A 27,227-nucleotide genomic window follows, 5' to 3' on the forward strand; every position below is an offset into this window, starting at 1 on the left:
CTGCCTCATGGGTCTTCCCCGCTCCTCACCACTGATAATTGCACCAGACAACGCATCTATGCCTCCCTGACAGTTCAAACAAAATTATATGCTCAATTTCACCAAACTGTACGCAGCTCAACTCCAATCTCCAAGGGCTCCAGTGGTAACTCCAATCTCCAAGGGCTCCAGTGCTAACTCCAATCTCCAAGGGCTCCAGTGCTAACTCCAATCTCCAAGGGCTCCAGTGATAACTCCAATCTCCAAGGGCTCCAGTGCTAACTCCAATCTCCAAGGGCTCCAGTGATAACTCCAATCTCCAAGGGCTCCAGTGCTAACTCCAATCTCCAAGGGCTGCAGTGCTAACTCCAATCTCCAAGGGCTCCAGTGCTAACTCCAATCTCCAAGGGCTGCAGTGCTAACTCCAATCTCCAAGGGCTGCAGTGCTAACTACAATCTCCAAGGGCTGCAGTGCTAACTCCAATCTCCAAGGGCTCCAGTGCTAACTCCAATCTCCAAGGGCTGCAGTGCTAACTCCAATCTCCAAGGGCTGCAGTGCTAACTCCAATCTCCAAGGGCTCCAGTGCTAACTCCAATCTCCAAGGGCTCCAGTGCTAACTCCAATCTCCAAGGGCTCCAGTGCAAACTCCAATCTCCAAGGGCTCCAGTGCTAACTCCAATCTCCAAGGGCTCCAGTGCTAACTCCAATCTCCAAGAGCTCCAGTGCTAACTCCAATCTCCAAGGGCTCCAGTGCTAACTGCAATCTCCAAGGGCTCCAGTGCTAACTCCAATCTCTAAGGGCTCCAGTGTTAACTCCAATCTCCAAGGGCTCCAGTGCTAACTCCAATCTCCAAGGGCTCCAGTGCTAACTCCAATCTCCAAGGGATCCAGTGCTAACTCCAATCTCCAAGGGCTGCAGTGCTAACTACAATCTCCAAGGGCTCCAGTGCTAACTCCAATCTCCAAGAGCTCCAGTGCTAACTCCAATCTCCAAGGGCTCCAGTGCTAACTGCAATCTCCAAGGGCTCCAGTGCTAACTCAAATCTCCAAGGGCTCCAGTGCTAACTCCAATCTCCAAGGGCTCCAGTGATAACTCCAATCTCCAAGCGCTCCAGTGCTAACTCCAATCTCCAAGGGATTCAGTGCTAACTCCAATCTCCAAGGGCTGCAGTGCGAACTACAATCTCCAAGGGCTCCAGTGCTAACTCCAATCTCCAAGGGCTGCAGTGCTAACTCAAATCTCCAAGGGCTGCAGTGCTAACTCCAATCTCCAAGGGCTCCAGTGCTAACTACAATCTCACCGGACTCCAGCGCAAACTCCAATCTCCAAGGGCTCCAGTGCTAACTCCAATCTCCAAGGGCTCCAGTGATAACTCCAATCTCCAAGGGCTCCAGTGATAACTCCAATCTCCAAGGGTTCCAGTGCTAACTCCAATCTCCAAGGGCTCCAGTGCTAACTCCAATCTCCAAGGGCTCCAGTGCGAACTACAATCTCCAAGGGCTCCAGTGCTAACTCCAATCACCAAGGGCTCCAGTGCTAACTCCAATCTCCAAGGGCTCCAGTGCTAACTACAATCTCACCGGACTCCAGCGCAAACTCCAATCTCCAAGGGCTCCAGTGCTAACTCCAATCTCCAAGGGCTCAAGTGATAACTCCAATCTCCAAGGGCTCCAGTGATAACTCCAATCTCCAAGGGCTCCAGTGATAACTCCAATCTCCAAGGGCTCCAGTGCTAACTCCAATCTCCAAGGGCTGCAGGCTGAGACGTGGCCATCCAACACATCCCACACAGACAGTAGCACCTCGAGGCCCCAAATTTGGGGTGCAGGAACTTCAGAATGTGGGCAAGGTTTTCAGCCCCCCCCCCCCCCAACAAAACTCCCCCACACCCCATCAGGGAAATTATCTGTATGTATGTTTGTGTAGTTCTGAAAATCAAAGAAAAAAAACGATTGGACCAATCTCCACCAAATTTGGTAGCGTGCTGGGGGAACCCAGGCCATTGGTGCAAATAAAAATCCCTCCTGCTACCCCCACAAGGTGCTGCAAGGGGAAAAAAATACATAGGTGTTCTGGCACATGTGCATTTAAAACATTAAAATCTTGTAAATAATTTTGTTTGTGTATTTTTCGTACGTTTGTTTGTTATTATGTCACGGCCGAAACCACCTCAAGGAAAAGCTCACCGAGCCAGGCAGCGCCGGGCAGCCCCTGCTCATAGTACATACTTTATAGATGTGCTCGCATTGTAATAGTACCTACGTACTTGAATCGACGGACTCGCATTCTAATTTTACATTCTTTATGGAGGTGCTCGGTTGAAAAATATTACGGGTAATACTGGCTACCGTGAAGTGGCGTTTGTGGCTTAAGTCGGCACATTATGTGGACAAACAAACCCACAAACAAACAAACAAACAGACCCAAATGCAATACCCTCTCCTCTGGCAAGGGTAAAAAAGATAATAACAGAAGTGGGGTGAAGGGAATAGAGGATCTGTGGTACATGAAGGCCGGGCTAACCAATCATTAAAGGTCACGTGATCATGCTCCTTAAGTCTTTACATCCATATGCAGAGGTGGCATTAAATAAACATAAACAAGAACCACAACAGGGGTTTCCCCACTCCTTCGGATGCACATTTCAAAAGATTAATATGATTATTATGCCCATTATTATAATTCAAACAAGATAAAATGCAAATAATATTTGTTTTAATCCAGGACTAGGGCTGGCAGGTTGGCCTAGAGGTACGCACACACACCTCCAGGCTGTCTGACCTGGGTTCAAATCCCTACCCAGCTATAAATGCTGGCATTCGTTGGTGTACGTTAAAATGAATATCCAGTCTGCTGGTATTTGTTTGTGAATGCTAAAGATCCCATCGTGTCCTTCGCGAAGAGTAGGCGAACTGTCGCCAGCACCATGGCCAAATTCCAGCCAGAACTTTAGTTTAACGTCAGGCCTGGCCAGCCGGTTCGTGAAAGACTTGGGCCAAGCTTCCCCCGGCCAACAATGTGAGAATAAATATGGCCGTTGAAGAAGAAGAAGAGGAAGGAGAAGAGGAGTAAGAATTTAATCAAGGATTGAATGGCTATTTATTCTCTGTAGTCAGAACACAAACATCATGGACTTATATGTATTCTATTGTTTTTATGCATTATCAGTAAACAGACAAAGCCAAGAGGCAATTCCTGCAATGTCTACAAGCACGTTTTGCCAAGTCGAACAAATAAAAGTCCTCAGATATGAACATTTTATCTTTACAGAGACATTTTAAAAGACTTGCATAACGTTGGTAACCTTGAAGTCTGCGTGCTCAGCTGATAGCAGTGGTGTGACACAGTCTGACTGGTCCATTTCATGGCCATCTGCCATCTGGTCAACTAAGACCCCTCCAGAGTTCTTCTCACCCGGACTCTCTTCATTCATCACCTTCACGAGGCTATTTAAAGACCTACGGAGGTGTCGAGAGCAAAGTTCTCGCAAGTAAATCGAATTATTATTAGACAAAGAAAACCATTCTTACATACTCGGCAAGACCGCTGTACGCACCTGCTTGAAATTGTGGAGTGACCATTGGGCCAAGATAAGTTATCACCATTACATGCTTCGTCTGCATTCGGCATTAAACCTGCCTCCCGCTTTATGCCAAGAGAGGTCACCACGCTCGCTAATGTGTTCAGGTCACCTTGACAGGATGATAGCTGCTGAAAGAAGTACAATTTATAGTTGGTAGGAGAGAGAGGCGACATAAGCATCATATTTGGCAAAAGTTCAAACAGTCCTAAATACAACTACTCGTCTTTCAGAGAAGAGAGAAACCTCTCCAGCTGCTAGACTGCAATCAGTACACCAGTCCTCCGCACAGTATAAACACCTTCGATGCTTGCATGGCATGAAGAATTGTGCCATCAGCACGCAGCAGGCTGATAGTATTGTCATCCAGGCCCGAATGGTCAACAACAACAACAACATGCATTTTAAAGGCCATTTTCCCTACTAGAGCGGGGGTTAGCCTTGCGGTCCCCATGACAATCTTCTCCATTTTGCCCTATTTTCTGCATCTCCCCTTGTTAACCCCCTTGCCCGCATTTCTGCTTCCACCATCCTCAGCCAAGTCTTTCTCGGTCTTCCACGTCCTCTACTTCCTTCTACATTCATTTCCATCATTCTTCTCAACCAGTCACTTTCATCCTTGTGACCAAACCATCTCAACCTGTTTCTCTTCACAGCATCCATCACAGGCTCTATTCCCATCATCTTTACCAATTCATCATTTGTCTTCCTCTCTCTCAACGATACTCCACACATCCACCGAACCATTCGCATTTCCACCATTTCCAGCCTTCGTTGCTGCTCTACGTTCATTACCCATGTCTCGCTCCCATAAATCATAACACTTCTCACACATGCAGCATACACCTTTCCCTTCAGCTTCAACGACACTCCCCAGTATAAACACACCTTCGATGCTTGCATGGCATGAAGAATTGTGCCATCAGCACGCAGCAGGCTGATAGTATTGTCATCCAGGCCCGACTGGTCATACGGCAAAATCAGCCTGGGCAGAGGAAGTGAAGACAAAATGGAAATCAAGGGGCATGTAAGGGATGTGGGCAGGTTTTGAACATGAGTAGGAGCCACACATAACAGATTTCCCACATACATTTAAGGGGGCACTATACACACAGGCAGCAGCAGAAAAAAAAGACAAAAAAAGTTTGTACGATGCTGCTAGGAAAGCTTCCGTTCAGGAAACAAAGATACGGGAAAATATTTCAAAGGCAAAAAGAAAAAAGGAGGAAAGCTTTATTGAAGAAGAAGGCCAAACATATGGTAGTGGGGAGTTTGGAGAGGCGTTTGTCCATCAACATACAAGTACAAGGGTGAAAAGAATGAAAAAACTTGCAAAGTGAACTCCAGATTCATGAAATAATGGAAAAACATTGTACGCAATTGTAATTTCAATGTATAGGAAACGGAATCCTGATGTCAATGGCCACTTACAGCAAATGTGTGTTTACATAATATTAGTTTACATTTTCCCCTATAACTTTGGAATTCTTAAGTCTTTTCACTTCAAATTTGGCACAGATATTGATAATGACCCAACAAAGATATTAATAGAGTTTTATTGTATTATGACCATGGGTTTTTAATTTAAAGGATGTCAATTCTCATTGGACGATTAATGGTTGCCATGGCAACACGAAATGCCAATTATACAAATGCATCAATTAAAATGTTTGTTTCCTAGTATTGTATATATGTACCAAGTTTGAACGTAAATGGACTTGTCATAGAGAAGATATAAGCTGAAAAGTGGTAATTCATCATTTGTATGCATCTGGTTACCATGGTAACCATGCATACTATAATGCTATGTAATGTATACCAATGTAATGTTCATATATCAAGCAACATGTACATATATAGTTTTGCATATTTTCAATCAAGACATTTTATCAAAAAGTGCATTACTGTGATTCAGTGTTGTTTTTACTGTGTTCAGTGTAGTGCTCCCTTAAAGCAACTTTCCAAAGCTCATGAGTGAAGAACCATGTGCAGGTTCAAGTGTTGCTCTGTGCAGCCTCGTACCTGTTGTTGTTCTTGTAAAAAGCTGAAGACGCAGATCCCGTGGTACCAAAGTCTTTCCTCCCATATGCCTTATTCCCTCCCTTATCTGTTGGTTTGCGCTCATTCTGTACGGCTGAAGTGGTGGACGGTAAGAAATAGCAGTACAGTATTTAAAATAAACAGCTTGACATGAGATTTTATTTCTTTGAGTCCACCAATTGGCACAAGTATTACATGTGTCTCTCCATGGCACAGCACCAGCAATGCCATGCTATTGGTCTTACGAGTTATCAAACAGAGTGACCACTATATTCGTCATGGGTGTGTGTCTGTCTGTCTGTCTGTCTGTCCGCAACATAACTACCCAATGATATCATCCGATCTTGATGAAACCTGGGTGGGAGGTTGATGTTATGATCTAGTTGTGTCCTGCCGAGAGTGGGCGTATTGCGCCCATTGTGGGCGGAGCGAGGCCCAAAAAAGATGTCTTTTTAGGGGGTAATCGAGTTCAAGCTACATCTTCTCCGAGGAATTTGGTGGAATCTGACAGGGGTTTCGGTATTTGGTTAGGCCAATGTCATGTGTCTAGCCCCAGGAGCTCGATTTTTCATTTTCGCCCCAAGGTCAAGGTCACAAGGTCACGAAATTTAGAAAAGTCGATTTTTGATGGTTTTATTACATTGTTCGATTCCTGATAGGGTGAAATGTCGTACATGATCTTATATTATCACATACATCATGAAATACAAGTTTTCCAACAAATTTCAGAATCTTTGACCTTTGAAGGTCACAAAGGTCAAATTTTCAAAGTTGTCGGAATCTAACCAAATTTTCGGTATTGTGTAGCTAACTAACCTCATAACTGATTATACATTATTTTCTATCTCATTTCAAGGTCAGTAACCTTCGTTTTGACATTTCAAGGTCACAAAGGTCAAATTTTCAAAGTTGTCGGAATCTAACCGAATTTTCGGTATTGTGTAGCTAACTAGTCTCATAACAGATAATACCGCTCGCTCGTGAACCATCGTCGTCTCCTGACTTGTTTTGTATTATTATTTAAAAAGTTAATGCTCATTAAAAAAAATTGAACATCTTTGTCAAGCTCTGACGCATGTACTTGTGAATGAGGAGGGTGGAAAAGACAAAACTTCCAATGCACTTACATTCCTGCCTCATGCCCATTATCAAGCATTTTTGTAATCGGCAGTACTGGCAGCGGTTGCGATGGTTCTTGGTTATTACACAGTCCCGATTCCCACGGCATGTGTACACCACACTGCGTCGAACGCTGCGCTTGAAGAATCCTTTGCATCCTTCACAGCTCATTGCTCCGTAGTGTCGACCTGCGAGAGGGAAGCACCATCAGCTTGCGTGGAAGTATCCCCATCGAATAGGACCTTAACAAGTGTCTCTTCTTTCATGTCAGACGGTTGAAGAGAGAGACGAATGGAAATCAAGTCAAACAACTATCAAACATGATCCTTTGTAGTATTCGGTAAGGGGAATTGGAGTACAAAAGAAGGAATAAGAAAAATAAATTTCTCAGATCTAAGTAGTCAACAATGGCAATGCAAGGAAGTTGCAAAATAAACTTGAAAAGTGGGAATTCCGAAAAACATACAAAGCACACCAAATGGTAGTCGGAAAACGAAAAATATTGAGAACGCTTACGTAATGATGTAAAATATTTAATGTCTTGGGTTTAAACTACCAAGGGTAATTGGTAACAACAGTTTTCCAGTAAAATAACATTTGATCAACCCTGTGAGTGTTGCTAACAAGGATTAGTGCAGATGCAGATGTAATCAGTGGTGCTACGGAATTAGCTTCAACTCAATAACCTTTCCACTGCTGATGAAAAGTGCAATTATCAATATATCCACCTCATTTTGCTTGCAATAAGTATCTCCGTTATACTTTAAAGAAGAGCTAGTGTGTTTAAATTAGCATGGGATGTGGTAAAAGGGTGAATTAGGTGCCATGGGCATTCCACCTGATGCTATATCTCCACAAACAACACAGTGCTCCACAACGGGGGGAAGGAGACGTGATGCTGCAGTCTCCACCTTAACCACCGGTCGTTCCTTGTGCAGAGCTGACAGGTAGTCGGATTGGGTGTCCGATATAATCTGGTGATAGAGGACAGAGAAAATGCTAAAATGAAGCAATCAAATGAACAAACGCAACAACAACAACAACAAGCAATTTGGGGCAAAACAATGGGTGTTTATATTAAATACTGTCAGTTTCTTACCAACAGACCCAAAATTTGTCAGCACTCATGAGATTTTATCCATTACTCTTGAGACACACAAATTGCAGATCTTAAAAGATATTACAAAGATACAATCAACCTTTGAAACGATAACGTCTCAAATTGTTTCATTGAAATTAAAACATCAAAAACTAGAAAGCATCTGAAAATGCAACGCCCGTGCACATCCGCTTTGTAATCAGATGTCTTCTTATTCTTCCGTATACTAAAAATGACGAAAACAATTTTTTTTTTTAATTGACGATTTTATGCAGCCTTGACCTCTGACCTTTTGATCGAAAAAAAAAAAACTTCTAGCTTTTGATTGGTCAACCAATTCAGTGACCCAATATGCAAATTCTTAAAATTTCAGGTCAATTTGGTGACAATTGATGATTTTAGGTCTGGCCGACCTTTGACCTTGAGACAAAATTATTAATTTATCTTTTACATATTCTCATAATAAAGCTATGTTGAAAATTTGATTTACATCCACAAACACACAGGTGTGTGCGCGCGCGCACACACACACACACACACACACACACACACACACACACACACACACACACACACACACACGTGATCATAATCTTCCACTGCACGGGATCATTATTGGTTATTATTTTTCACCAATATTATTATTGCTTTTTTCACAAAATTAACTCACAGTAACCATATATTTGCACATTGTTCTCATTTCCACCAAACCATGACACAACCACCAAACGAATGATTAATCAGAACGAAGTTGATGGCACTCCATCACAAATCCCCATGCTTCCCATTTAAAGCAAAGTTGAAAGATGGCAAAAAGTTCCAGCAGGTACGACCCAATATCTAATTTTGAGTTTTCAAAAATCTTCTGTTCTGACCCTTGTGACTCTAAGTCCCCACCCCAAGGGGCATAACCAGGGTTCAAATCCAAAAAAGTGACATATTTAATGTGCCCCAATGTTGATTGCATATATACTTTCATTTTAAAATGTTAAAAAATGTGGCCATAATTATTTTTCCATATTTGACCTTTTGATCCCACCCAAGGACCCAGGGGGCAGTGCAAAAAATGATATGTATATATATATATATATATATATATATATATATATATATATATATATATATATATATATATATTGTTGCGGATATGGGATTTGCATCCATCCATATCCGCTTGTAAATATTCCCCTATTTCCTCAATACTTCCCAACTATCCCCAATCCCCCATTCCCTAGTCCCATTTTCTGTAAACAACACTCTGTAGACCCGACCTCCCCCTATTTCCCCCCATTAAATGTCGCATCCAGGTCCACCGCATCTCACGTAGACAACTATAGGACATCTTGCTAGTTATTCTTAGTCTATGTCAGTTAAGGATTCGTTTCCATTAATTCTGACCCTTCGTTGCACCAGAATGTGATTGTATGGCACCGTTAGGAAGTTTAGGACCTCCCAATACCTCCCCGCAGCTCTTCCTCACGGTTCAGAAACAACAACAACAACAACAGCGACGGCGGCGACGTGCACAGGGAGTGCGCGTCCTCACTCCGGCTTGGTTGGTAGGGGGTGTTGGGAGGGCACGAGGCCTTCCCCACGAGCCGCCATCAAACATGTGCTCGACGGGGTTACCAAATAGGGGCTCCCTGTCAGCTCCTCGTCAAGGGCGAAGCCCGGTAACCCCCGCACCCAATGGAAGCGGCGGACCGGTCCCATCTGGGGCGGAGCCAACCAGCCAAGGGCGTGTCACTCCCCGTTGAGCATGCGCAGCCGAGGGAGGTGACGTCAGATGCGCGCTGAGCTTGGAGAAATAAAGACGCCACCTCCGAGCGCTGTGAGGCCTCCCTGCATCTCTTGGACCGTGCTTGATCCTGTCCCCGAGCCAAGGTGCACCTTGTGCTATCGAACTACCTGTCCTTCCCTGCCATCAATCCCTGTGTAAGTCAGCCTTGTCCTGTTTGTCTGTGGTCTGTCTGGGCTAAAATAAGATTGTATTTAAGTGCCTATCTCTTCTGTGTCTTTACCTCACTACCTTGTAATCTACCCCTTTTCTCCCCCACTGTAATTATATCCTCCTCCGGAGGTCTTGAGAACTGTACCCCTTGCGTCGTTTCATTTATCCCAGTCGTTGTGTCCTTTCCAATCATTGATTTAGCGTAGCGCGATTTGGCCAACGTTCGGGTGGAATCGGGTGAGTTGGGGAAGAGTCGGGGAATAACTGTTAGGTCGCGGTAATACACCACCGCTCGGTCGAAATAACATCTAACCGCGATCCGTAACAATTGGTGTCGAGGAGTGAGATTCGAGGCCCGAACCAAATTTTTAAAAAAACATCTAGGAAAAAATTTGGTCAAAATTATAAAGACACCGAAATTTGATTTTGTTTTACAAAAAACCCGAATTTTGAAAGTCGCGCTATGGCAGATCAAGACGGCTGGGTTCCGGTAGAGGAGAGTGAGGCAGGGTCGATCCAGGACCAAATTGAGGGACATGAGGAGAGCGAAGCCGTGAGGGCGGCAGGTTCGCAAAATGGCGTCCTCGCGCACGAGGTTACGGGCGCGCAAAATGGCGCCTCGCAGATGGCTACGGCGGCCGCGCCCGCTGCACAAGTGGGAGGGATTGACATGCAGGCCCTCATTGCGCAGCTACAGGCAGCTGTACAGATGAGTATGGGGAGCCAAATTGAGCGATTGGGTGAGCGATTGGAGGGCCAAATGGGGGTAATGAGGGACGAAGCGAGGGCTCAGAGTGAGCAATTGGGGGTAATGAGGGACGAAGCGAGGGGTACCGGTGAGGGATTAGACAAGAAATTAGAGGGGTTAGACAATGGGATAGAAGGGGTGAAACATGGGTTAATGGGGGTAGAAAACAGAATGGCCGCTCAAGAGAATCAAATGGAAGGGATGAAAAAGGGGTTAGAGGGGTTAGAAAACAGTATGGAAGGCAAATTGAGGGACATAAGGGACCAAGCGGAAAGGGAAGTTTAAAAAATGGGGAAGCAGATAGAGGGGGTCAGAATGGGGGTAGAAACTAAATTGGATGCTCACAGGGAGGAAATGGAGCAGATGAGGGTGGCATCTGGGCAGGAGATGCAAGTGATGGGAGAGGAGATCAGAAGAGGTGTGAGTGAGGAGGTCGGAGGAGTGCGCGAGGAGGTGAGGCACTGTAAGGAGCGCATGGAGAAGGAGGTGAGAAAGGGGACTGTAAAATTGCAAGGTGGTATAGAGGAGTTGACGCTGGGAGTAGAACAACTGACAGTGGGACAAAAGGAGTTGGGGGACCAGGTAAAGAAGAACACAGCGGTAATAGAGGGTTTAAAATCGACACAGAAGGAGATGAAAAAGGACGTAGGGGTAATTAAAAAAGAGTGTCAGACGGTACATGAGGACCTGACGAGGAAAATGAACAAGGTGGTAGAGGTGATGGAGGTTAAAGAGCGGGAGGTGCGGGAGCACATAGAAAAAAATAAGGTGGAGTTAGAGGAAGAACTTAAGGGGGCGCACAAGGAGATGAAGGAGGTGAAGCAGAATTTAGAAGAAGTGGAAGAAGGGGTGAGCGAAATTAAGAAGCGACGGAGAGAGGATAAGAAAGAGATAAAGGAGGAAGTAAAAGAATTGGTCCAAAGTCTGTGTTCGGATCGTGATGATGTGCTCATTAACCGGATGAGGGATTCGCAGGTGATGGAGGAGAAGCGAAGAGAAAGAGGACCCGGTGTAAGTGGTGACCAATATGGTCGTGCATATGATGCGCCAGGTGATTTAATAAGCTTGGGGGTCGAGATGGACCCGGATGTTCGTGAGAGGCCAAGAGTGAGGTGTATGGCTGGTCCGGAGGGTATGGAACGAGGGTGCGAGCGAGAGGGTCCGGTGATGGGAGAGGTGCGAGGTGTGAGTGAGCAAGGTTGTGGTGGTATGGAATGGGTAGTGGGTTGCGGAAGTGTGACCCATGCATCGACACCAACAGGGGTAGTTTTTAGAGGGACAGGGGAGGCACGGGAGCCCCTTGGGGGTAATGTACTGTGGGGGCCCGGCCGGTTTGGCCCCGCGCTGACCCCGCAAGGGGCGACGCACGGGGTCCGGCAGGCGGGCAACGACTCGCATACGAGGTGGTCCCACAAGGTCCCACTCGCGCCGTATGACGGTGGGTAAGGGTGGCATCCCTGCCACCCTTCCCATGAAGAGGGGGCAAATGCGCTATAGATTATGGGGTTGATGGCAGTGAAAACTAGCCCGGGTGGGTTAGGATATTGTGTGTAGGGATCTAGAAGAGATTGACATTAGGTAACGTTAAGGTTAGTTAGTGACAAGGATACCTGTAGAGGGGCGCAGGTAGATTAGAGTGGATGATAATGACGAGGGAGCGCAATAGTTTAAAGGGACGACTGGGAAGCGCAAGTTTCAGAGGGGAGTCGTTAGATGAGATGATGCTGTGTGAGAACTGGACAGGTGTGTGGAGCAGTGTATGAGTAGTGAGTGTTGTGGATCAGCGCGAATGCGCTTGGGGGAGAGAAGGGTGCAGGCGGCACCAAGTATGAGAGCACAGGTGTGCAAGTACAGGTGTGTGGAATATATGGAGCAGAGAATGAGTGGTGTGGAGAGAGTTGGAGTAAGTGGTACGGAGTGGTGTGCATGGTGTGAAGGTGTGGATGGGGGGAAGAGTGGACCCCTTTTCACGAGTACCCGGGGAGGGTAGTTTAAAGAATAGTTAGAAGGTATAGGTAAATTGTGGTTGGATATTGGCATTTGTGGTGCGGATGCAGAATGGTATTGTGGATGGGTGCATTGGTGTGGTGAAATTGGCTGGTCGTGTGGCCTGTTAGTATGAGTGTGAATGGTTGGGCACTCCGCCACTGTTAGATGTTGGCCAGGTGAGGCCGCAGGTGGGCTCTGGGAGCCGTTAGTGTCAGTGGGTGCCTGAGGATCCCGGGTGTGGATCGGGCAGCCCGTGCCAGAGAGGGCACTGAGGGGGTCAGAGTGCGAGAGGGCCTTCCCCAGTTAGTTAGGTTAGGGTGAGGAGCAGGTGAGCTCGGTAGGCAACAACAGTGGTGGAGGTGTGCAGGTGGGCGGACCAGCTGGGAGCGTCACACGACCCAGCCACCGAAATTGTGCGGGGGCACCGAGTGTTGAATCGGGGGAGTGAGACCCCAAATTGAGAAGCACCACAGTTTGGTCAATGGGAATTGGTTTTTAGAACCCATAGTGTAAGTTGGCCAATGGATTGGCAGGGAAAGACCCCGGGTAATGTAAAGTTGTTAAAGTCATTTAGGAAATAGTTAGGATTGATGAACCTGTCGCACCATACGCAGCCACTTACGTGAGGTGGTGATGATGACTCCACACCTGTGTTCCTTTGTTCTGTGTTGCAGGAAAGGAGAATTGCTGTATGGATTTGTGAGACGCATCACGACGTGGATGAGACATTGGGGTGATTCCATCTCTCCCTCCTTAGGAGGGACTGATGATGAATTGGTGATGGCAAATTTTGATGTTGAGTTGGAGATGGCAAATTTTGATGAGAGTTGGAAATGGCAAATTTGATTGGTTAGGAGGGAGAGAAGACGAATTTGGTTTATGGGAGGAACGGGGAAGACAGTAGGGACGTTTGTTGATGTGTAAAGTAGATGTTTATGGGTAGTGTTGTGTTTTGTGGATACAGTAAGGGGTAAGGGAGGGGCAATGTAGGTTACCTGGTGGGGGGGGGGGGTGGGGGCGCACGGTAGGAACGTACCTGTCTCACCTGGTTCCCATGTGCCCCCAGTGTGCATTACCTTACATTGCGTGCACTTTTGCGCCCTTACCACCTTACTCACTTGTCTTCTTTTGTCTCCCACCTCCGAGGATCTGGCTTTGGGGCAGAGAGAGAGGAGAGAGAGGTGCTGGCTCCGCAGTTGTGGGCCTGTACTTCCGCTGCTTGCTGCCTGGATCGATACACCATATGGACCGCATTTTGGTGGCCGCCCACAATGGACCGCAGTTCTTTGGCGGTCAAGCACCACCCGTGGATGGACCTCTGGGTCAACGTGGCACCTATGCCATACAGGTGAACCACTTTTAGTTGGCCCCCCTGACGGCCACAATTTAGAAATGGACGCGGTTGGCGCCTTTCTTTATTTCTAAAGAAGCCAGAAGGCCAAGTGCACTCCAAGAAGGCAAGACCAGCGGCAGAACATCGGCCGGCTGCGACACCACCGGTGACTATGAACACTTTATTGGTGCACCGGATGGTGCTGACTGTGCGTAATGGGGTGGTGCTTTTGGTGCTTGGACGGGGTGCTCTGCACATTATTAAAGGCCGTAGGGCCACAGGGCACTCGTGGGTTGGTGTATCGATGCTGGCATGCGTGCTCTCTCTATGCATAACATCTGCATGTGTTCCTCAAAGAACAGGTCCTGGATCGTAGTGTAAATATCAGTGTAGTCTTGTGTAAATGATGCTCCCTACCGGCTGTATGTTTAGTTTGAGGATGCTTTCCGCGATTCGGTTATCCTGTGGGTGTGTTTCTGTTAGGAGAAGGGTGCAACGTCGCAGGGGGACATATTTACTCATTTGTGAACATCTGTAAAACTGTCGCACTCAGGGTTGAGTTAATAGTAGAGGGAACTACATCTGAGTGCCACACTAAAGTAGGTAAAAATTTATCGGGTCGGGACGCCCCGAGGTAGAGAAGGGTGCAATGTTGCGGATATGGGATTTGCATCCATCCATATCCGCTTGTAAATATTCCCCTATTTCCTCAATACTTCCCAACGATCCCCAATCCCCCATTCCCTAGTCCCATTTTCTGTAAACAACACTCTGTAGACCCGACCTCCCCCTATTTCCCCCCATTAAATGTCGCATCCAGGTCCACCGCATCTCACGTAGACAACTATAGGACATCTTGCTAGTTATTCTTAGTCTATGTCAGTTAAGGATTCGTTTCCATTAATTCTGACCCTTCGTTGCACCAGAATGTGATTGTATGGCACCGTTAGGAAGTTTAGGACCTCCCAATACCTCCCCGCAGCTCTTCCTCACGGTTCAGAAACAACAACAACAACAGCAACGGCGGCGGCGTGCACAGGGAGTGCGCGTCCTCACTCCGGCTTGGTTGGTAGGGGGTGTTGGGAGGGCACGAGGCCTTCCCCACGAGCCGCCATCAAACATGTGCTCGACGGGGTTACCAAATAGGGGCTCCCTGTCAGCTCCTCGTCAAGGGCGGAGCCCGGTAACCCCCGCACCCAATGGAAGCGGCGGACCGGTCCCATCTGGGGCGGAGCCAACCAGCCGAGGGCGTGTCACTCCCCGTTGAGCATGCGCAGCCGAGGGAGGTGACGTCAGATGCGCGCTGAGCTTGGAGAAATAAAGACACCACCTCCGAGCGCTGTGAGGCCTCCCTGCATCTCTTGGACCGTGCTTGATCCTGTCCCCGAGCCAAGGTGCACCTTGTGCTATCGAACTACCTGTCCTTCCCTGCCATCAATCCCTGTGTAAGTCAGCCTTGTCCCGTTTGTCTGTGGTCTGTCTGGGCTAAAATAAGATTGTATTTAAGTGCCTATCTCTTCTGTGTCTTTACCTCACTACCTTGTAACCTACCCCTTTTCTCCCCCACTGTAATTATATCCTCCTCCGGAGGTCTTGAGAACTGTACCCCTTGCGTCGTTTCATTTATCCCAGTCGTTGTGTCCTTTCCAATCATTGATTTAGCGTAGCGCGATTTGGCCAACGTTCGGGTGGAATCGGGTGAGTTGGGGAAGAGTCGGGGAATAACTGTTAGGTCGCGGTAATACACCACCGCTCGGTCGAAATAACATCTCACCGCGATCCGTAACAATATATATATATATATATATATATATATATATATATATATATATATATATATATATATATATATATATATATATATATATATATATATATATATATATATATATACAGTGGAACCTTGACTTACGAGTGCACCAACTTACGAGTTTTCCGAGATACGAGCCGTCGCTCGGGCGGTTTATTGCTTTGAGATGCGAGCCGAGATCTGAGTTACGAGCTTACGCCACCCGCCACCAGGTGGGTTCCGGTCACGTGCTTATCTTGCCGTGCAAGTATCTCTGCCGTATATCGCTGCTGTTTTGTTTTCGCATTTTGGTTATTTTGGAGCTTACGCCACCCGCCGCCAGGTGGGTTCCGATCACGTGGTTATCTTGCCGTGCAAGCATCTCTGCCGTATATCGCTGCTGTTTTGTTTTCGCATTTTGGTTATTTTGGAGCTTACGCCACCCGCCACCAGGTGGGTTCCGGTCACGTGGTTATCTTGCCGTGCAAGTATCTCTGCCGTATATCGCTGCTGTTTTGTTTTCGCATTTTGGTTATATTGGAGCTTACGCCACCCGCCACCAGGTGGGTTCCGGTCACGTGGTTATCTTGCCGTGCAAGTATCTCTGCCGTATATCGCTGCTGTTTTGTTTTCGCATTTTGGTTATTTTGGAAAATTTCTTAGTTTTAACCATGGGTCCTAAGAAATTGAGTGCCAAGGGCAGTGCTGAGAAGAAGAAGAGGATGATGTGCTTGGCTATAAAACACGCAATCGTCGAACAACATGAGCGAGGTGTGCGTGTTGTCGACTTGGCGAGGCAGTACGATCGTAGTACTTCTACGATATGTACGATTTTGAAGCAGAAGGAGTCGATAAAGGCTATAACGCCAGCCAAGGGCGTTACGATTATTTCAAAGCTCCGGACCTCTATCCATGAAGAGATGGAGAAGTTGTTGTTTGTGTGGTTGACGGAGAAGCATCTCGCAGGAGATACCGTGACCGAGAGCATCATCTGTGAGAAGGCCCGAGACATTTACGGGGATTTGGTGCAGCTGACGGCGGGAACATCAACGGACGAGGCATCAGAAGAGTCATTCAAAGCCAGTCGGGGATGGTTTGATAATTTTAAGAAGAGGAACGGCATTCACTCCGTCGTCAGGCATGGTGAGGCAGCAAGCTCGGATGTGAAGGCAGCTGAAGATTTTATTATAACTTTTGCCAAACTGATAGAAGCTGAAGGATACATCCCCCAGCAAATCTTCAACTGTGACGAGACAGGGCTCTTCTGGAAAAAGATGCCGAGGAGGACGTATATAACGGCAGAGGAGAAGAGCATGCCAGGCCACAAACCCATGAAGGATAGGTTAACCCTTGCACTGTGCGCGAATGCGAGTGGTGACTGCAAGATTAAGCCGCTACTCGTATATCACTCTGAAAACCCCAGAGCCTTTAAGTCTCATAGGATACTTAAAGAAAAACTGCAGGTTATGTGGAGAGCAAACGCAAAGGCGTGGGTCACCAGGCAGTTCTTTGTGGAGTGGGTAAACCTGGTCATTGGTCCTGCCATCAAGAAGTACCTTTTGGAAAATAACCTACCCCTGCAAGCCCTTCTCGTCCTTGACAATGCTCCCGCACACCCACCAAACCTCGAAGACGACACCCTTGAAGAATTTAAGTTCATTAAGGTCCTCTACCTTCCAGCCAACACCACCCCTATCCTGCAGCCCATGGACCAGCAGGTGATTTCAAATTTCAAAAAGCTCTTCACCAAGCACCTGTTCCGGCGCTGCTTTGAGGTTACGGAGAGCACAAACCTCACCCTTCGAGAGTTCTGGAAGGATCACTACAATATCGTGACCTGCCTCAGAATTATCGACATGGCCTGGCAGGGTGTTACAAGGAGCACCTTAAACTCTGCATGGAAGAAGCTGTGGCCTGAGGTTGTGTCCGAAAGGGACTTTGAAGGATTCGAACCTGAAGTGTTAGTGGTGGAGGAGATTGTGTCCCTCGGAAAGTCCATGGGCCTGCAAGTGAATGAAGAAGACGTTAACGACCTCGTCGAGAAGCACAACGAGGAACTGACAACGGAGGAATTAAAGAAGCTACAGCAGCAGCAGAAGACGGAGGTTTTGCAGGAAATTAACGCGGAGGAGCCAGAGGCGGAGGTGGTTATCGCTACAAGTGAGATTAAGGAAATGTTGGGAATGTGGGAGAAAATTTCAGAGTTTATTGAAAAGAAACACCCTGAAAAAGTTGCAACAGGTCGTGCGTTGGCGCTGTGTAACGACACTTGCCTCACTCATTTTCGAAACATTTTGAAAGGGAGGAAGAAACAAACCTCGTTGGACAGGTTTTTCTTGAAACGCCCTGCAAGTGAAAGCGAGGAAAGTGTGGCGAAAAAGGCAAAAGTTATCTCCTCTACCTCCGCCAGCATCTTCGTCTGATCCTCAAGGTAAATACACTTAATAAAACCAGTTTATTTCTTTACATTCTCTTTTATTATGTACAGTATATACGAGGTCGTGCTTGTTTATACATTATTTGTTATTTATAAAGTACATTTTTCTTATTTAAAAACACGTAACAAAAAAAATTGGTGTGGTTTTTTGGGGGCTGGAACGGATTAATAGCATTTCAATGCATTTTAATGGGGAAATTTGATTTGAGAAACGAGCAAATTGAGTTACGAGCTCGGTCACAGAACGAATTAAACTCGTAAGTCAAGGTTCCACTGTATATATATATATATATATATATATGGAACCTGAGATCCCCCTCCCAGTATTATGCTAATGATGTTGCTCAATTAACAAAATATAACCAATTTATATGTGTTGCTTTGCTTAACTTTATCCATTAGATTTCCTGTTAAGGAGTTAAGTTACTGTGTTGGCATATTCTCTTTATTGTTCCTGCCATAACTGTGGCTCCATTGTATAAAGATGCCAGCCGTTACCAATCAGATGAATGCCGACACTTTTACGATCACGGCCACCCTTATCTTCGTGTGCTTTTACTGACCTTCAACGAATGTTTATCCAAACTACGGACATGTGTTTATCTGGTTATAAGCCAGGCATGGTCTCCAGTTGAAACCCTCTTTTACTTACTGAACAAAGGGTGAGATCAAAGTGTGAGCCGATGAGTCACCCTTTATCTTTCAATTGTGATCGCTATATAAAGCAAACCGGGTTCAGCTCCCTTTCAGAGCAATTTGCCGTCGTGTCGGTCATTTGTGAGCTTCATATGCGACATTGTTCTCCACAAGCTTGTGTACAACGAGTCCAAATAAATATCTCAGTTGCTTCTTTTTCCTCTGTCTTAAGTTCTAAATCAGAAACCGACATATGGTGCCGTGACTCGGATTCAGCTCGGGCAGACTCGGGACGCGGCTCCAGGCGCGAGTGAGTGGAAAAAACCAGCTGGTTCAATCGGTCCGGGTGAGGTGAGATTTGGGTTTATTTTGTTTTTCCTTTCTAGACTGGGATTTAGGCTAAATTGGAACCCACTCTGTCGCCCAGGTGCCGTTTGCCCCGTCCCCTGCTCGAGCCTGATCCTCGAACAAAATTTAAGAACGAGCCGTTTGGGGCTCCGAAGCAACTGACTGTTTATGGATTCGTCAGGGTAACGTAAGGGTAAGGAGGTAAGATCTCCAAGGCTGTGTAGGCGGGCGATCCTCTCAGAAATAAACCCGTGTATGCGGGAGAGACCTCTCGGGAATAAGGAGTAAGGTTACCTGGAAAAGTAAGACACGGTTAGCACACGGAGAGCTGTGTAGGCGGGCGAGCCTCTCAGGAGTTAGGCTAGAAAGCTGTGTAGGCGGGCGAGCCTCTCAGGAGTTAGGCTAGAAAGCTGTGAAGGCGGGAGAGCCTCTCAGAAAGAGAAGGCGGGCGAGCCTCTCAAAGGCCTGAGGAAGCAGGCAAACTAATTGCAGGATAAGGCGATTAAGGAAATAGGTAAGCAAGCCAACGAGCGACCGATGCCGCTCGTTGAAAATCAAGACCCCGTGGTAGGGTTAGGTAGATACCAAACCCCTACCCTCCAAGCGCTGAGCTCTGTCCTGGGGCTCCAGGCAACACAACACCCCCCCCCTACCCCACCCTTTTCACCCCAACTCATCCCGTCCCAAAATCCCCTTTTTCTTTGAATGGAGTGAGACGTAATATGAATGAATGGGGATTGTTGCACAAGATGTTGAACAATATTGTACAAAGAAACACGTGTGCATGAATTTATGCTGTGGTGTACGTGGTTTGTGACAAGTTGGTCGGATATAAGGAAACGCATGAAATGCGAGCCGGTTTGTCAGTCACGTGGTATGGAGGAATGTATAAGGAAACGCATGATTCGGAATACGTTGCATAGGTGGCCATGGGAGTTTCAGTTGCAACACACAGCAACTTCAAGGGGTGCATGGTTGGAGTCGATCCGGTGTTCGCGCGACGTCTGAAAGACTCACTGGTATATGAATGAATGAATGAGTAGATGTATATGTGGATGTCTGTCAAGAAGTGTGTATTCGTGTTCATAGTGTGTGTGTCATTGGGTAAGGATGTGCCCTGCACGGTGGGAGGACCGTGAATGGTTGACAAAGGGTTTCTTGAATTGCCTGCAGAAATTATGCAATTAACGATTATATTGTGTATTGGCGACGTGTGTATTGTATGTGTGGATTGTATGAGTATATCCCTGAGGCAGCTCACCTTTAGGATGATGTTATGTCACGTGGGATGTCATTGATTGCATTTTGGGTCAGAGGTCAAGGGTCAGATATTCTGGTTTTTTTTGCGATAATTTGCGAACCAGAGATGAGACCCCGCCGTGAACGCGCGAATGCGACGTGCAGGCTGGTCACCAGGCAACGGCCCTCGCAGGGAACCGCGAGGCGGGACGGATGCGATACAGGTGTGGAAAGGAGGTGTGTGTGAGGAAAAAAGTGTGCTGCCAAGAGTGAGAGTGACACTGAGTACGAGTTGGTTGTGGCAGGTGAGAAGGAATGCACACCTGGAATGGTTGAGCGCGTGTGGGAATGTACATCTGAGTTGGTAGTGGCGAGGGTGCGAGAGGGCACATTGAAGTGTGTGATCGGGCGTGCAGGAGAGTGCAGGGGGAGTGGGCGCGAGGAGGTGTGTTGATGAAGTGTGCGAATGACGAGCGTGTGCCAAGGTGTGTGGTGGTCAGGTGTGTAACGAAGCCTGGGAGCGGAATGAGTGTACCTGGGAGGTGTGCAAGAGAAGGTGCAATGACGGAGGGCATGGAGACACCTGGATGTGTGAATAAGGAACGTCGAATGGTTGTCGGAGGTTGAGGTTTTTGGTCGTGTGACAGGTGGGGGGCTGAGTTGGAGGAATGTGCTGAGCGAGCACAGGTGCGGAAGGTGTGCACCAGGTAGAGAGGGTGCTGCATGGTAGAGCACGCCTCCCGAGAAAGGCTGTGGGGTTTGAGATGAGAGCAAGTGCTCCGCACTTCAATTGAAGATCATTCGAGGTGGCTTGTGTTGGCGGGAGTTTCTGGGCGGATTGTTGGCGGTTGTTGGTTTGGTACATACATCGGGTGGTTGCATTTACAATGTGGAGCCTCAACGATTGCCGTTTATCCCTTCTGACAACTCTTTTATCTTCTCAACTTTATCTGTTTGGAGGTGGAGCTCTCGCAGAGGCAAGATGGCCTGGAGGTGAAGGCATCCGTTTTAATTTGCTAACCTCAAACGGATGACGGGCTGAGTCAACCAGCTGGGTGTTCATTCAACGGCATGATATAGAATTTGGATCGGAATAGAAGGAGATGTATTGTTGGTTGAACTGAAATCGTGTACGTAATTTGTGAACAGAAGAATATTGATTTCTGAAATATGTAGTTGTTGTCGTTTTTGACGTTTTATTCGGTTTTCCGGGGTACTCAGGAAAATAAACAGATTTCCGGTGCCGACCGGAAAGCTTCCGTTACAGTACGCTTTGAATTGCCAAGTACAGTGTGTCTGGAGAGGAGGTCAGTCAGGTAGGATGGGGCCAGGTTATGGAGGGCTTTGTAGGTCAAGAGGAGGATTTTGTACTGGATTCTCTGGGGGATGGGGAGCCAGTGAAGCTTATAAAAGACGGGGGTGATGTGGTCACGGGTCCGGGAATGGGTGATAGGGTGCATCAAACGCCCAACTATTTTTAAAAAGATGTTGGATTGATCTGTCCCAAATTTTATTTTGTTCCAATCATAAAATAAAGTTGCTATGCAAAATTTGGTAAGGTTTGGACATCATCTTCTGGGTCCACCTCACCATTTCATATTTTGAGTCGGTGGTATCAGAGTTGGAAATTTGACACGCAGCTGTTTTGAGGCCCATAAATAAAAATGAAAGGATTGACTGATTGCTACATATAATAACTCTTTGTAAAGGTATTATTGTGCTCTGTAGCAATATATCATCATCATAGGGATAGGGATACAATTCATTGATATACAAATAGTCAAAATAATGATTTTTTTCAAAATATGGATATAAAGCTAAATTAAGAGTATTTTTAAAATATAATATATAAATTAAAGAATATCCTGAATGTTGTAGTCATCTTGTCTTTACAGAGATCTTTTAACTAGACAAGATGATTAAAACAATTATTAGGCTATACTCTAATAAAATTGGATAATTGATTTATTTGTTGTACATAATTATGAAATGACATTATTGTTACTAATACTACCTTTTTCTTTCAGATAAAACAATGGATGGCACAGTAAAGAAAGCATCTGTTGCAACAAGAGAGTCCACCAAGGTGTTTGGTCTTGGAAGTGCCATAACTGAACAAGATTCCCAGATCAATGGCACCAGACTTCCAACTTGTTTACAAGTACTACGTTGTTTCATGTGGCACACGGAAGATGGCAAACTTGAACGACGCTCTCGGTGGGAATCAGCAAAGCTTGTACTGCAGAAAGTGACACCATTTTATGGCAAGGCTAATATTCCTATCATCTCTGAACGCAAGGCTATTGAGAAAATTATCAAACTTGCAGATGATAATTCCAAGCTTAGATCAATCCCTATCAACTGAAGAACAACTCCAGCAAGCATCACAAAGGTGAATCAAATGGAGATGAAATTTATGGAGACATTTCCCTTGTGGCCCAATGATGCTAGTTCTCACATCAAGAATCCTGAAGACTTAGCATTCCTGGAATCTATGAAGACAGATCGCTGCGCAACATTTGGCTGCCAAGATAAACTGTTGGCAGATAAGATGCAGCGTAAAGTGAACCGCGAGGAAAAAGAATCAGAGAGGCGAGCAAGTATGGAGCTGGAGTTCAACATAAATACTACAACCACTGTGTATAATATTAGTGACAGTGATGAAGAAGTAACTCTTGGACCTTCAACAAGCACACCAACAACCTCAAGAAGTCATCATCGTTTAGTTAGACCTGGCACATCAGTTTTCATTCCACATGACATCCTGAAGAGGCCCAGTCTTGTTTCACTGGCAACAAGGATGAAGATGACACCAACCCAACAGGCTGCTTTCACAGAAGCTCTTATTGAAGAAACAGAAGGGGATGTAGCGAAGGTGTCAACATCATATGCTACAGCAGATAAATCAAGACGCAAAATTGGACAGCATATTGCTACTACCTGTAAGGACAAATGGATACCTCCGAAGCTTGCTACGTTGCACTGGGACTCAAAGCTGCTTCCATGCTTAACTAACCAAAACACTTTTGAAGAACGCCTGGCTGTGCTTTTGGGTTCTCAAACTGATATGAAGCTGCTGGGTGTTCCATCCTACAAGCCTGGAACAGACCGTAAATCTGGAGATATAATTGCTCAGCTGACTAATAACCTACTTGAATCATGGAACTGCCAAGAGAATGTTGTCAACTTGACATTTGACACAACTGCATCTAACACCGGCCACATCAGTGCAGCTTGTGTAACAATTCAACAACGGCTTAACAAAGCTCTTCTGTGGTCAGGCTGCAGACACCACATTGGTGAAGTCATTCTTACGCACATTTTTACTGATCTTAAAGTTGAAGCATCTCAGTCACCAGATATCTTCCTCTTCTCAAGGTTTCGCAAGAACTTTGAAATGTTTCCACACACATTCAATGAACCACTTTCACGATTTGATCCATCTCAACTAAATGAAGCAGCAACAAGTTTGACAAGTGACTGGCAAAATAATGTTCTCAGACTCTGTCACACCGAGCAATCTCTAAGACGTGATGATTATTTGGAATTTGTTGATCTGTGTACTGTATTCCTTGATGGTGAAGTAGCTGAACATCAAATAACCTTCAAGCGTCCTGGTGCACTGCATAAAGCCAGATGGATGGCAAAGCTCCTCTACTCAATCAAATTATGTCTCTTCGAAAAACAAATCGCTGATCTTCCAGCAGGTACAATTACCACAGAAAAACAAGTGTCAAAGATCAGAGAATTTGTCACGTTTGTCACTCTAGTATACAGCTCTTGGTGGATGACATGTACCTCTGTCACCGATGCCCCATGGAATGACCTGCAGCTCATCTCCAAACTGAAACAGTATGAAGCTGTCAATGCTGGAATCTCAAGAAGTGCCCTGAAAGCCTTCAAACGACATCTCTGGTACCTCACAGAAGAGATGGTTCCACTTGCCCTCTTCAGCTCAGTTGTTCCTCATGACCATCGCCGTGCTCTGGCAGACAGACTTCTGGAGGTTCAGCCAGATTTTCCAGTAACCAACCCACAAGGACGGTTTGGTACTGGGTTTGGAAAGCCCAGATTTCCTGATGACTTGACTGAGAAGACCACTCTGGCTGATTTTGTTGGACCAGATTCATGGTACCTATTTCATCATCTGAAGCTTGACTGGGCATTTCTAGTTACCGATGTTCAAGAATGGACTAACTCTGCAGCCTACCAGACATCATGGACTAATGTTGAAGCCTTGAATGTGGTGAATGACTCTGCAGAAAGGGGAGTTAAGCTTAGCTCTGACTTCCTTTCAGCAGCCAGAAGTGAACACCACTACCAAAATGTGCTACAAGTTGTTGAGCACAACCGCAAGGAGCAACCGAATCTTCGAAAGCGAGCAGCTCAAGACTAAACTGTCAGAAATATCCATGAAAACTACAGTATCTTTGTTTTGTTTCTATTTTCATGTTCATCCATAGTCAGATGTACTCGTATTAAGATGATAAATGCTAAGATTGTGTATATATGATTCTACTGTAATAAAAATTATATCATTCTGGTATCTATAATACATATGATTATACCAATAAAATCATGATTTTGACTATTTGTGTATAAGTGAATTATATCCCTATCCCTATGATGATTATATATTGCTACAGAGCACAATAATACCTTTCCAAAGAGCTATTGTATGTAGCAATCGGTCAATCCTTTCATTTTTATTTATGGGCCTCAAAACAGCTGCGTGTCAAATTTCTGACTCTGATACTACCGACTCAAAATCTAATTTGCTGAGGTGGACCCAGAAGATGATATCAAAACCTTACCAAATTTTGCATAGGAACTTTATTTTATGACTGGAACAAAATAAAATTGGGGACAGAGTGTTTTCTTGACATAGGGGCGTTTGATGCACCCTAATGGGTGAGTAGACGGGCAGCGGAGTTCTGGAATGTATTGTAGTTTATTGGTGATTATTGAGGGTGAACCATAGAAGAGGCTGTTGCAGTAGTCCAGACGGGAGGTGATGAAGGCGTGGATGAGGGTTTCTGCAGCCGTGGAGGAGAGGGATGGACGGAGACGGGCGATGTTTTTCAGGTGAAAGAAGGCTGTCTTTGTGATCTGTTTAGTGTATTTGTCAAAGGAGAGGGTTTGGTCAAAGACGATGCCAAGATTCCGGATGTGAGGGGAGGTGGATACTGGGAAACCGTCAATGTTGAGGGCAAAGTCGTGGGTGGATTTGGTGAGCGTTTTTGGGCCAATGATGATTATTTCAGATTTATCATAGTTAAGTTTGAGGAAGTTGATTTGAAGCCAGGATTTTATTTCAGTGATGCAGTTTGTCAGGATAGAGTGGGTGGCGGTGGAGATGGATTTGGTGGAGATGAAAAGCTGGATGTCATCGGTGAAGCAGTGGAATTGGAGACCATGACGGCGGATTAAGTGACCAAGAGGGGGACAGGTACAGGATGAAGAGGGGGGGGGGGGCAAGAACTGAACCTTGGGGGACACCTTGAGCAAGAGCGGGTGTTGTGGTGGTTAAGCTGTTGTAGATGTTGTCAATTTTGCTTTGGAAGAATGTGAGGAAGGAGGGTGCAGGAAGCACCAGGTGTGGGCACAGGTGTGCAAAACCAGGTGTATGGAGAATGGTTGTGTGAATAACTTGTATGGAATGGATTTACATGTAAATGCATGACTGGTCTGGATTTGGACTGCTCTGTGAGTTTGGGAAATCGGTATGTGTAGCTGGATTAAGTTTGAGTGGTTGTTACAATGTTACATATGCTCTGGGTACATGTGACTTAAAGGATGAATTGGACTCGCTGTGAACAGTGTAGATGCAAGAAGAGATAGACAGGGACACAATGAGCTGCTTGGTGAGCCATTGAGGTGGATTGGATGTTTTGTTGTTGTTTGTCTGGGAGTTCGGTTGTTGCATTGCCAAAGGTTTCTGTGTGGTGTGGTGTCTGTTGATGGCGGATTGCCTGTTGTCTTGTGTGACGTGGGCGGGGATGTATGTGGCTGTGTGTGGCTGCCTGGAGTCGGGGAGGCGGCTTCAGTTGTTGATATTGGCTGCGGGTTGTCCGGGGTGCTTTGATTTGCACAGGGGGTGAAGATTGGGATGACAATTGCATTCATTGAGTAAGTTACATGTTTCGTTTTGTGGATCTGGGGACAAGCTAGTTTGATGGGACCCTGGGGTCTTCTGTGTGTCTATGTGTTTGTCTGTCTGTTACACTGGACTCTTGGATGGGTTTTCATGAGACGAATTTCAGACAAAACCCTCTTTGTTATTTCAGAATTGATCTGCACCCCACCTCACTGTGAAACTTTGGACAGGTTGTGTGTGTCTTAGAGGTTTATGGACAAATGTGGAGTGAGTATGGTGGACAACGTGAAGTGGCTGTTGCGAAGGAAGTGGTTGGGAAAGATGGACCCCCTTCACGAATACCCGGTAGGGTAGCTTAAAAGTAGGTAGAGGGTATAGGTAAATTGTGGTGGATATTGGCATCTGTGGTGCGTGTGGTAGAATGGTGTTTGGATGGGTGCATTAGTGACGTGTGTGCACACCAACAGGGGAAAGAGTAAAACAGGACACCTGCACTCAAACAGTGAGAATCTATTTTGAGTGAGTCACAGTGGGTGAGAAAAATTGACCAGACGGTAAGACATATGAGAACTATTTTTATTTTCAATAAATAGACCAGGTTATTTTTATTATTTGTTTATTTACGAAAATAAATAAATAACAGGGGGAGGTTAATGGTGGTTTGTTGGCGGTAAAAATTGGTTGAAAGTCGAGTTGAAACTATTTATATTGGGATATTGGGATTTATATTGGGATATTGGGATTTATATTGGGATATTGGGATCCATTGTAGATATTGGGCAGCCATTGGGCCAGAGGCTGAAACAATCTTGTAGGGAACTACCTTGTAGGGAATTCTTGT

The 27,227-nt window shown here is 45.9% G+C and overlaps 1 protein-coding gene across 6 annotated transcripts in view; it reads right to left on the reverse strand.

Annotated features, from left to right (window-relative positions):
* Positions 1-27,227, reverse strand: part of LOC137425093 (nuclear receptor subfamily 2 group C member 2) — a 169,694-nt gene that overhangs the window by 25,124 nt on the left and 117,343 nt on the right. For 4 of the 6 annotated variants that reach the window (XM_068113133.2, XM_078776290.1, XM_068113135.2 and 1 more), the window contains 6 exons: positions 7,559-7,694; positions 6,729-6,908; positions 5,584-5,695; positions 4,450-4,546; positions 3,538-3,692; positions 3,286-3,439 (listed from right to left, as the gene is read on the reverse strand). In XM_068113133.2, coding sequence (XP_067969234.1) covers positions 3,286-3,439; positions 3,538-3,692; positions 4,450-4,546; positions 5,584-5,695; positions 6,729-6,908; positions 7,559-7,694 — 834 coding nt within the window. The remainder of the gene's footprint in view (positions 1-3,285; positions 3,440-3,537; positions 3,693-4,449; positions 4,547-5,583; positions 5,696-6,728; positions 6,909-7,558; positions 7,695-27,227) is intronic. The other 2 variants (XM_068113134.2, XM_078776289.1) reach the window with 1 other exon arrangement.

Source organism: Myxine glutinosa, chromosome 4 (genome assembly GCF_964187855.1).
Source record: "Myxine glutinosa chromosome 4, kmMyxGlut1.1, whole genome shotgun sequence".
NCBI classification, from domain to species: Eukaryota; Metazoa; Chordata; class Myxini; order Myxiniformes; family Myxinidae; genus Myxine; species Myxine glutinosa.